The 12672-nt window shown below is 38.5% G+C and overlaps 1 protein-coding gene across 1 annotated transcript in view; it reads left to right on the top strand.

Moving 5' to 3' along the window:
* The first annotated feature begins 1457 nt into the window (after positions 1–1457).
* Positions 1458–12672, top strand: part of LOC131187944 (maestro heat-like repeat-containing protein family member 2B) — a 68531-nt gene continuing 57316 nt past the window's right edge. Inside the window, exons 1-8 of the mRNA XM_058162779.1 lie at positions 1458–1565; positions 1742–1834; positions 2225–2353; positions 3289–3358; positions 4338–4454; positions 5238–5311; positions 6786–6908; positions 10939–11049. Coding sequence (XP_058018762.1) covers positions 1458–1565; positions 1742–1834; positions 2225–2353; positions 3289–3358; positions 4338–4454; positions 5238–5311; positions 6786–6908; positions 10939–11049 — 825 coding nt within the window. The remainder of the gene's footprint in view (positions 1566–1741; positions 1835–2224; positions 2354–3288; positions 3359–4337; positions 4455–5237; positions 5312–6785; positions 6909–10938; positions 11050–12672) is intronic.

Here is a 12672-nt window from a genome sequence, read left to right on the forward strand (position 1 = left end):
TATGCAAGATATTTAAATGAAATATTATCCTCTGTCCTTGAGATGACATAAGCTAAGTGTTGCACTTTTTATCTATATTACTATAATATTAAAAAAAAATGGTGGGAAGAAGAAAACAGGGAGAGGAAAAAACAAAACCCAGAAAAGCAAGCAGAGGGAAAAATGAGAACCAGAAAAATACATTTTTACCTAGACCGGTGTTTCTCAATCTTGGCCCCCTGAAGATGCTCACTGGGGAATTCTGGGAGTTGAAGTCCACACATCTTCAAGGGGCCAAGGTTGAGAAACACTGACATAAGCAATTATTTACCCTAACTTCTAAATGCGTCCTTAAATTGTTAAGACTGGGTCATCATACTGGATTATAGCAAAAGGGACTCATGGTTACAAAAAGGAAACATGAATTTGAGGCATCAAAAGGAAGAGGAAAATATTCTTCCACCCCATACATTGTTGTTTTTTTCATGCCTGTTCATTATTAGCATTTGTAACTCCAGGGAGCACCTGATTTTTTGGGGTCTGAATCTGGGATGCTTGCCAATCAGAGAGCAGGTTGTGACTATCAAGACCATTGATAAGGGGCGTGCATAAGCGCACAAATGTGCCTACCGTTCCCGTCCTATTGTTTTTCTTTTCTTCTTCCTATATATATATATGCTTATACCTCCTTATATTTACTCATATATGTTTATATACTATATAATCTTTTTGTATGATACCTACATATATTGTTGTGACAAAATAAATAAATAAATAAATAAATAAACCATCAGGGTAGCCAAGTCACAAATGAGTGCATGGCAATATCACAATCAAAAATTGAAAATAAAGGGAGATCGTATTTCTGTTGTTCTGAACACATGCAAGGAAGAGGATGGACTGGGAACATTTCTGACCCTTTTTTTTTTGCAGACTCAGCTTCCTCTCCATGGATAGGCTGTAAAAACCACAACGGGTATTTTAGCATAATCTGAAATGTGTATAAAGTGGCAGCCTGATTGTGAGCTAAATGTCTGTGGAGATTCCCAGTCCTCCAGATCAGGGGTCTCCAACCTTGGCAACTTTAAGACTTGTGGACTTCAACTCCCAGAATTCCTCAGCCAGCAAATTCTGGGAGTTTTATTTATTTATTTATTTATTTATTTATTTAATTGTCAATCATATATAAGATAACAGGTAAAAGTATAAACGTAATTTGGATACATGAAAAGAGTAAGTAAAAAAGGAATATTAGGACAAGGACGGTAGGCACGCGGGTGCACTTATGCACGCCCCTTACAACAGTAGACAGTTTAAGCAAAGAAAGTCCAGTTGCCTCTTGAAAAACCAGCCTGACTGTGCTTTCCCAGATCTTAAAGCAACAGCTCTCACTGTGAAGTTCTTCTTAAGATTCATGATGAGGGCATCTGTTTGCTTTTCTGCAGGTGAAGGAGGCATCCGTGAAAGCCCAATGGCCAATGCTAGGGGTGCTGGTTCGTCGTATAGAGCAGCAAGATGAAATTATACGGAACATTCCCAAAGTCCTCATGGACAGCAGAGTTCTTGACTCTTTCTACATAGCCAAAGTAAGCACTTCCAGCTGTGAGGTGACCAGGGTATGAGTAACTCTCTGAAGGGCCCCCCATCTAGGAAAGAGCACAGCTGGTGCACCAGATGATGCTATTAATTTTACTTTAATGGTGAAGCTATGCATGATTGCTCCAATGTACCTTGCCTAATAGATATGGCTTCCTGTTTTTAGAGGCTTAACCTTTTTTTGGATGTCTGTGAAGAGTGTAAACCCCCCATACCGAAGAAGATATTCCAGGCCCTTTGTGACTTTGTATTCAAGCAGGTAAGAAAAGAACAAGAACATTTTAAGGGGGGGAATAAGGAGATACCGATTGTAATGCCCCGCCAACAGAGATCCAAGCCATGTGGCTGACCTTTCATGCAGCAAATTATGATCTCAACATCAAAAAAAGCCAAACCAAATAGCTGGTGTTCCATGTAAAGTGGCTCCTGTGTGATTGAATGAATTTTCCATGAGCCTTTCAGAAATGTTCAGCTAAATGGCAAGCTAGCTTTTCATCGAGTGGATACCTCCAAGCCCTCTTAGTTCAGTTTTGATATTGAAATGATTTAATCAAGAATTCTAAGACCCTAAAGTGAATAGAGGGCCCACAACAGAAAATATATAACAACAATAATGTTTTTTCTATTCATATGTCTTGCTCTGTTCTAGGTTCTACCACTCGATAGTCCACTACAAAAGAAACCCCAGATGTTTTCACGACAGGATTGGAAACCCAGTATCCAAATGACCACTATGGGAAGGCAGGATTCAGAAGGGGAATCCGCTATGTGTGATCTGGTGAGTAGTATGTTGTTTGGTGATGTGTTGAAATCAGACCGCTAGCCTGATTAGAACATTTCACCTATGCAGCCACCCCCAATGGAAAATACAATACATTGCTTATTTAAGTGTGATATTTGATTTTTAAGCAATGGATGGAGAGAAAAATATGCCTTTACTCTCCTAGGCTTCCAAAAGGCAGTGAAGTCTTGACTTTCTCCCCAAAGCCCCGGATAAGATGAAGTGATGGCTTGGCAGAAGTTTGACTTGGTGCCAGGCTTTTTTTTAATATTTATGATTTTAATAGTTTTAGTTATTACACTTATATGCTACTCATCTCACCATCAAGTGACATTAGGTGTCTTACAATAAGATAAAAACTATATAAAGTATTAAAATGATAAATATTAACTTTAAAATAAAAAAGGTAACCAAAGAAGGAACAGATCTACAACGTGGTGGAGGTGCAGTTTTCTTTTAACCCATTAACCACCTGTAGTATGGGACGTCCTCATTGGGACCCCAGGTCAATTGGCAGAATCAGGTTTTAAGGCCAAGAGGGTGGGAACCAATCTCACCTGCAGAGGCACAATGTAATATGTTTTTTATGTTGTTTTAATTCTTGATGCCCAGAGTTTGGTATAAGATGAGTGGCTATATAAATGTTTTAGATCAAATAAATAAATTTAATTTAAATAAATAACTTCTTTCCAAGTGCGTGAATGTTTTGCACAACTTTACTACTGCAGAGAGGGAGGGAGGGAGGGAGGGAGGGGGAGAGAGAGAGAGAGAGAACCAAGAAATGGATTTGATTTCAAGCTCTACCAGTTACATAAATCTTCAGGACCCCAATAAATCAGATTATAAATTGAATTCTGAACGTTGTCCAAACTAATATAGTATTTGGGAACCAAATTAAAAAAGTAAAGACTTCTTTGTCCTTTTTTTAATAGTCTTGTTATGAACATCAAGAGATCTGCAAGGATCATCGCTCTATGCTTATGGATGCTTTTGGTCACCTTGGTAAGGATCAAAACTATAGAAATAATTTCTACAACTATTTTTTTTTCTTGGTTTTCATCAAAGTGCCATACTTCACCTAGCTACACAGACAGTAAGGAATCGATTTCGTGTGTAGGACATACCCATCAAGATGTTATAGTTTATGTTGTGGCATAGAATGCTCTTGTTCAAGGTTTCTGTCAGCCATGCCCTGTTCCAGGATATGCCACTCCTTAGAATAACTTTATTGCCACTTTGAATGTATCCTAACCTGCATACATTAAAATGAATTTTCATTGCATACAGCTCACCACCTTCAATATACACTACATAAACATGACCAAAAAATAGATTTTAAAAAATTGTGCATATACCCACATACCCACATACATTATATGACACAGAGAAACAACAAAATCATTTCTCCCATTCAATTATTAGTTAGTTTTCACCAAGAGCCCCAGTGGTTCCACAGTTATAGAGTATATTCTGTCTTCATTGTGCTACTTCAAGCATTTATTTTCTTCACCTCCCCTCCTTTCCCCTCCTCTCTCCTCCCTCCACCACCAATAATTTAGAGACTTTTTTTGTTCTCCTGATGCCTGGATAATGCAATTTTGACTACAATTTGTTCAAAAGACTGATTTGAAGAATTGTGTGTGTATATGCATCTGTCTCTGTCTATCATGTGTCTGTCTCCCTGCCTACCTGCCTGCCTATCATCTATCTATCTATCTATCTATCTATCTATCTATCTATCTATCTATCTATCTATCTATCTATCTATCTATCTATCTATCTATCCATCCATCCATCTATATCTATCAATCGATCGATCGATCTACTATCTACCTACCTACCTATCTCATCTATTATCTATTTATCATCTGTCATCTTTCACTTATGAATTCAAGAACAGAAAAATTTGCATTCCTTAAATATCTTTCTCTTTCTTTTCTCTTTCTCATTTTTATCTCTATCCCTCTTTCTCATTTTTCAGTCTCCTGCTGTCCTGTTGATGCACAAGACTTCTTGCAGAGTCAGATGAAAGATGCTGCAGAAGATATTCGTGTTGGATTCTTAAATAATTTAAAAATGATTGTGAGCCATGATGTGAGTAAGTAGCAAGTACTACTCTCCAAAGAAGCTCTTAGATACCAAAAAGAGAATGCATCACATTTACGCCCTTTACTTTATGCACAATCACTGGCCCTGCAATTACTGCTATATTGTTCCCAGGAGCTCCTGCCAATGTAAACAATGAGGAGGGATGCTGTGAACTATATAATTCAGTTACATCTTAAAGGCCAACTCCCCAATTCAAAAAGAGTGGATGGATATGAGAATTTAGTTATTTTGTTATTAAACCATCACCATACCGAGATCAGGGGTGAAATCTAACAGGTTCTGACAGGTTCTTGAGAACCGATAGTGAAAATTTTGAGCAGTTCACAGAACGGGTAGCAGAAATTTTGAGTAGTTCAGAGAACCGGCAAATACCACCTCTGGCTGGCCCCTGGAGTCGGGAGGGAATGGGGATTTTGCAGTATCCTTCCCCTGCCATGCCCACCAAGCCACGCCCTCCAAGCCACACCACGCCCACCAAGCCATGGCCACAGAACCGGTAGTAAAAAAAATTGGATTTCACACTGACCGAGATTCACCAAGGAATGCAATCAATAACTCAGATGTTACAGAACAAAATATCTCTGCACATTATACTTTAACCAGGAAGTAACCAAACTAAACATAAGCACCTTCAAGCTTCCTTTGTTTCCAAACAATTAAATGTTTGTGTGTTGAGAGCCTTTTGTTGCCACTGTGATTTACACAACTGGAAGTCAAATTGTTCCTGGTAAAATCCCATTTAAATTCATGGTGAATCTTTGGTTATTTTCAGTATACGAAGCAAGAAACAGAAAACGTCCAGTTGTGGAAGCTGTGAAATGCCTTTTGGATGACCATAGTGAAATGGTAAAATAGTAGAAACCAATGAAAAACCAAACAAGTTCAGACCAAAACCTATAGAAAATTGCACCAATTCATGGCAGGGTAATTCAGAAAATTTTCTTTAGATGGTATTCTTTCTGGAAGAAAATCCCAGAATTTACTATGTACTTTGTGAAGTAGCACCTGCTTGGTGATTGGTAGTCCTTGTTTAGTGATTGTCTCATTTAGCAACCATGTGCATTTCAGACAATGGGTGAGAAAGTAACTTTGCAACTAGTACTCTCATTTTACAATCTTTGCAGGTCTGTAAAGTAAAAGAAAGCGAAAATAAGATTATAAATTCATGATTTAGCTTTGCTAAATGACTGAATTACCAGTCCCAATCAGGATTGCTAAAAAAGCATTGCCTGTATTGATAAAGACTAAATAGATTACATTAGGAATAAATAGATTACATTAGGAATGCTGCATTAAGTTTACACATAGTCTTGTTTAATTGTGCATGGGATTTTTTTATTGCATTTAGATTTTTGTCAATTTTCTAGTTTGTATTTTGAATACAAAATAAACACACATTCTCTGTGTGTATGTGTGCACGTGTAAAATTTATCCTACCTGCCCAAGTACCCACTATGCCCCCAGAATTTTTTGAATTCTTCAAACTTTTAGCTGTAATTCTAACTTTTGTTGCCAAATTAGAGTTTATTTATTTCTACATCAAATTTAAAGACAGGCAACCCCACTCTCAGAACATTAAAATGTTCAGGTCCTACTGATTTCTTTTGTCTAAGTTCTGCCTCCTTTTCTAAGTGTGGACCATCAAAAAAAGTATGTCCCCTTGCTCCGAAAGAGGCATTCTAGCAGTCTTCTGAGCTAAAAAAGGTAAAGGTAAAGGTTCCCCTCGCACATATGTACTAGTAGTTCCTGACTCTAGGGGGCGGTGCTCATCTCCATTTCAAAGCTGAAGAGCCAGTGCTGTCCAAAGATGTCTCCATGGTCATGTGGCTGGCATGACTAAACGGCAAAGGGGCATGGAATGCTGTTGCCTTCCCACAAAAGGTGGTCCCTATTTTTCTACTTGCATTTTTTACGTGCTTTCAAACTGCTAGGTTGACAGAAGCTGGGACAAGGAATGGAAGCTCACCTGGTTACACAGCATTAGGGATTCAAACTGCTGAACTGCCAACATCTTAGCCATTGAGCCACTGCGTCCCTGTATTCTGAGCTAGTGTCCTATTATTTCTCCAGGGGAGGGGAATTACTTTGCAGAAGTATTCAGCCCTAACTATCTTGATTTGCATTGTGAGCTGGTTCAACGCAAATAATGCACCTTTCTCAAAAGACTGCTGCCATTATCTTCTCTAGCATGGCTAATAAACTCATCATTTGGCAAAAATTTACAAAGACTACTTATGGGGTCCTATAAAGATTCTGCAGCATTCAAATGTAATCATTACCATCCTCATCTACCTCATCATTTTCTTTCATTCTTTGACAGGTGAGGAAAGCTGTTCTGTGCTTTATTAAAGAACTTCTTCGCTCTCAGAGTGTTGAAGGCTGTGCGGTGTGGGATATGGTTGACTACATCTTCAAGCAGTTTACCGTGTCAATCAGCCTGTCAGTGAGTTGAGCGCTAGCACTAGAACTTACATACCACTTCACAGTGGTATTGTAGGTTTATGGAGGTTTACAGAGTTAGCATATTGCCCCCCAACAATCTGGGTCCTCATTTTACCCACCTCGGAAAGATGGAAGGCTGAGTCAACCTTGAGCCTGGTGAGACTCGAACTGCTGGCAGCTAGTAGTCAGCAGAAGTAGCCTGCAGTACTGCTTTCTAACCACTATGCCACCACTGCTCTAGATACTTATCTAGACACCACACCACTAGATAGCTAAAATATTTTTAATCTGGTAGCTATAAAGTATGAGGGTGGAGGCTGTTTCTTCAGGTCTATGCTGAACTATCTATGGTCTATTTATGGAGCTGCAAATGTAGACTTGAATACTCCTTGGTTGACAGGAATGGCCCAGTCCAGCAAGAACAACAATCAGCCCACACATGACAGCAAAGGATACATAGCTTTTCATCTGAAAAACTCTTAAGATACCTGAGATATTTTCACAATAGTCACAGCAGTCGATTACTGGGTTATTGGCTCATCCATTTCAAACATTTCAGGGTTATCCATTTTCCCAAATTCCGTTTGCTACCTTCAAGAAGTTGAATCAAACACTTCTATCACAGTATTCCACTTTGATCCCTTTTGGTGGTGTATATCAGTATCAACTTGTTTTACAGATAGTCCTTGACTTACAACAGTTCATTTATCGTGATCGTTCAAAGTTACAATGTCACTGAAAAAAGGGAGTTATGACCATTTTTCACACTTATGACCATCGCAGCATCCCTACGGTCACGTGATCAAAATTCAGATGCTTGGCAACTGACTCATATTTATGATGGTTGCAATGTCTGGGGGTCATGTGATCCCCTTTTGTGACCTTCTGAAACTGACAAACAGTTAGTGGAGAAGCTGGATTCACTTAACCATGTTACTAATTTACCAACTGCAGTGATTCACTTAACAATTGTGGCAAGAAAAGCCATAAAATAAGGCAGAATTCACTTCACAAATGTTTCACTTAGCAACATAAATTTTGGGCTCAATTGTGGACGTAAATTGAGGACTACCTGTATTCTAACACAGGAGTCTCCAACCTTGGCAACTTTAAACCTGGCGGACTTCAACTCCCAGAATTCCCCAGCCAGTTGGGGAATTCTGGGAATTCTGGCTGGGGAATTCTGGGAGTTGAAGTCCGCCAGGCTTAAAGTTGCCAAGGTTGGAGACCCCTGCTCTAACACATGCTTTGAAATCCTTGGAGGAAGCAGGACTTTTGGCTTTTTCCTTGGAATCCTTTTTTTGTCAGCCAAATGTAGTGTTGAAGCCAAGACATTTGCTTCCTCAAGAGAAGGGCAAGATGGCATCTCCCAAGTTCTCAATTCCATGTGTAAAAGCTGACTAGCCTGGTAATTGCATCTGAGTGTAATACTGTCACCTGCACTGTTACCAACTGCAGTCTTGTCGTTGTTGCTTTCTCTTGCCCATTTTGTCCATTGCAGTACAATGGTGCTAATGTTGCACCATTTAAGCAAGGAACATAGTACATGCTGGAGTGTGTGGTTCGAGTTGGCTGCTTCCTTGGCTGCCTGTTCATTCAGAGGGCCTTCCTAGTAACAATGGGAATCATTTCTGCTGTCCCTGGAATCCATGATCTGAGCTGGCCACCTCATTTTGCCTAATGGAAGGGTCTAAAATCTAAAATTGCTAGCCTTGCAAGGTAATCCAAACCAGAAGCACAACCATTGGACTAGCTGTATCTTTGTTGTAAGGTTACTTGCAAGTCTGAAAGTATCCCTACCATCCCTCACTTCTGCTCTCCCAAAAACTAGGGAGGGTCCCTTCTGTGAGACTTTCACCACCCTTCCTCCTTCACTCAAATTATATTGATTACATTTTTGTCTGGACTCTTCCTCCTATCTTCCAAGATCATTCCCACCAGTGGTGGGATTCAAATAATTTAACAACTGGTTTTCTGCCCTAATGACTGGCTGGGTGGGCGTGGCCATGGTGGACGTGGCCAGGGGGTGTGACAGGCAGCACTCGGCCTTCTGCATTGCCCTGGGAGCAAAAACGGGCTGCAGGGGGAATGTGCCATTCCCCATGCCCCATTTTGGGCCTAGTAGGCCTCCCTGCAGCCTCCTGGTAGTGAAAACAGGCTATGCGGGTGGGGGGAGGCTGCACCACACCTCCAGGCCCAATTTTTGTCCTAGGAGGCCTCTCTGCACTTAGCTGGGAGCCAAAATGGCGCACATGGGGACTCTTGAAAGAGGTGGGGCAGGGAGGGATGGGGCCAGCCAGAAAGTTAACTATCGGTTCACCTGAACTGACCCGAATCCACTGAATCCTACCACTGATTCCCACATACCGTTATAATAAACCAGTACCTCCAGTGTAATATATCCTCGGTCAGATCCATTTGCATATTTCTTTAAAGCAATTGAAATTAATATTCAGGTTGCCTTACTTTTTTTTTTTTTTTTTTTATTCAAAAAGTTTTACAAAAATTTTTTTCCCCCTTTCCCCCCAACCCCTTTCCCTTCACAAACCCCCTCCCCCTCCCCCCCTGGCTTCCCGGAACAAACACAAGGTATAGTTAAAAATAAAACAAACATATGCTAAAAAAAAATTTTTTTTCACCAAAACTATTATACCAATTCTCCCTCTCTAGCTCTGACTTCCTCCTTACATAACCAAATCCTTCAAAAAATTAACAATAAACAATAATAAAATATATAAATCAGTAGAACAAATTAATCCTAAAATATTTAAAACCAGCTAAAACGTAAAAATCCAATCCAATTCAGAGAATATCTCCCTTATAGCTTCTATAACCATATAACCATATAATTCTTTCGGTCCCTTTCGGGGACACAAATATTTTTGTCTATTAATATTTTAAAAAAACCTTGTTTCAAAAATAATACTATTGTCTCTTGCCATTTTTTTTGGTGCATTAATCTCTGTCTTTCCTTCGTTGCTCCTTTTAAAAAGTCAATCACAATATTTCCTAGTAATTCCTTATGTCCAGAAATCCAAAAATTACTGCCGTATATTCCATCAGTCCAAAAAGAGAACTCTTGGGAAACATTAAGCTTGTGAATCTTTTCCATTTGAGGGACAATCTCCTGTAGCACAAATTCAGGCAGCTCATCCAAACTATTTAAAGAAAACTTCTTTAGATCACCTTGTTTCTTCACGATCAAATCTTCATATTTATCCACTTTTATTTGTATATCCTCCATTCCATTTTCCGAATAATTGCACTGGTTAATTTGCTCCAAACTCTCATCCAAAACGTCCCCATTTTTTATCAATTTGTATTTTTGAATAATTAAATACATTCTTTCTGTGTAGTCCTGTATAACGTCCCGAACCCATTCTTCTGAAAGAACCTCCATAACAAAATTCCTGCTGAGAATCCCCTTGTAACGTACTTAAACAGCGTAATATAATCCAACAGTCCACAGTCAAACACAATAAGATAAAATCTCCATTCAGTTTCGATTCAACAGCAAAGCTCCCTTTGATGTATCGCTCTGCTTTCAGTTTCTCTAAAACGAAACTGAAGGGGGGGAGGAAGTCAGAAAATCAAAAATACTTGCAAACCAATAATTGCTCCTCACATTCGTTCCGCCTGCTTTTCGTATCCACAAAAAAAATCAATTGCTAGCAGAAGTGGACATCTTCCTCTTTTCCTGCTTTTTCAGGAGCGCAGAGAATACTGGAGGTGGGGGAGGGGTAAATAAGGGGATTCACCGTTCAGGACTTTGTATTACAAAAACAAAGCCCCTAGGGGAATCTACCCAATTCCTCCCCCTTGCTCTGTCTCTCTCTTTCAACCAGAGAGAGAAATGAAGCCGGGATCAGTTGTTAAATCCGGCTTTTACGGTATTCAATGCGGAGTGCCATAAATTGGCACCCAGCGAGAAAGATGGCGCCACCCAGAAGCCTCAGGTTGCCTTACTTGAATATAACCTTACAATGCATCTTCTTTGTCAAATTATTCTCTCATGCATGTTGCTATCACAGGGGAAAGACCCTGTTGCGATTCAAAAGGAAAAGTTCAAAGAGGAGCATATTCAAGATATGTGCATTGACGTCTTGGAACACGTGAACGCTTCTGCAGAAGGAATGAGTAAGGTGAGTAAAGAGTAAACAAGAAGCAATGGGTGGAAACTAATCAAGGAGAGACGCAACCTAAAACTAAGGAAAAATTTCCTGACAGTTAGAACAATTAATCAGTGGAACGACTTGCCTGCAGAAGTTGTAAATGCTCCAACACTGGAAATTTTTAAGAAAATGTTGGAAAACCATTTGTCTGAAATGGTGTAGGGTTTCCTGCCTGGGCGGGGGTTGGACTAGAAGACCTCCAAGGTCCCTTCCAACTCTGTTGTTGTTGTTGTTGTTGTTGTTGTTGTTATTATTATTATTATCCAGCGGGACTGGCATAATAGTTTTAATTTTAAATTGGGTTTTTTATTGTTCTGGGTTTTTTAAAATTTTTTATAATTTTAAATTTAAACTTTTAATTATCAGCCTTTTTGTAATCTGCTAGGTTTTAATTGTTGGTTTTAATTGTTTATGTATTGTGTTTTATCTTTATCTGAGTCCTTTGGGAGAAGGGCGGTATAAAAATTTAATAAATAAATAAATAAATAAATAAATAAATAAATAAATAAATAAAATATTATTATTATTATTATTATTATTATTATTATTATTATTATTATTATTATTATTATTATTAAGTATCTTATATGTAGAGGTTTTTTTAAAGAACAAATGTTCCAACTTAGTTCATCCGTCATGCTCCCTTAATCAAATTATCTGAAAAATGTAGAAAAAGCAACATTTCCCTCCTGTTCTATTTTTGAATGTGTCTGTACCTTCGTGATACTTTTGTATTCCAGTCAAAGCACTGGGTAATTAAAATAGGATGTTAACAAAAGAAAAATACCACATGTGGTGTTATTAAATTAGTGAAGTTTTTAATAGTATAAATGGATTGAATAGAATAAAAAACATTCTATACACTTATTCTGGTAGCAGTAAAAGATGCTTGCAGTTACCTATTTAGAGATGGACCTGATGGATTTATAGTAAAACCTTATATATTTCTTCTTGAATCATTTTTTTTTTATTTTTTTATTTATTTATTTTTTTATTTTGTCACAACAATATATGTAACTATCATACAGAAAGGTTATATAGTATATAAAGGTATAGAAGAAAAGAAAAACAATAGGACAGGAATGGTAGGCACGTTTGTGCGCTTATGCACGCCCCTTATGGTCCTCTTAGGAATGGGGTGAGGTCAATAGTAGAAAGTTTTTGGTTAAAGCTTTTAGGATTATGAGAAGAGACCACAGAGTCAGGTAAAGTATTCCAAGCACTGATGATTCTGTTACAGAAGTCATATTTTCTGCAATCTAGATTAAAGCGGTTGACATTAAGTTTAAATCTATTGGTTGCTCTTGTATTATTGCAATTAAAGCTGAAGTAGTCTTTGACAGGAAGGACATTACAATAGATGATTCTATGAGTTAAACTTAGGTCTTGTCGAAGGCGACGGAGTTCCAAGTTTTCCAAGCCCAGGATTTCAAGTCTAGTGGGATAAGGTATTTTGTTGTTTACAGAGGAATGGAGAACTCTTCTTGTAAAATATTTCTGGACACGTTCAATTGTGTTGATGTCAGAGATGTGGTGAGGGTTCCAAACAGGGGAGCTGTATTCTAGAATTGGTCTAGCAAATGTTTTATATGC

The sequence above is a fragment of the Ahaetulla prasina genome, chromosome 1 (genome assembly GCF_028640845.1).
Source record: "Ahaetulla prasina isolate Xishuangbanna chromosome 1, ASM2864084v1, whole genome shotgun sequence".
NCBI classification, from domain to species: Eukaryota; Metazoa; Chordata; class Lepidosauria; order Squamata; family Colubridae; genus Ahaetulla; species Ahaetulla prasina.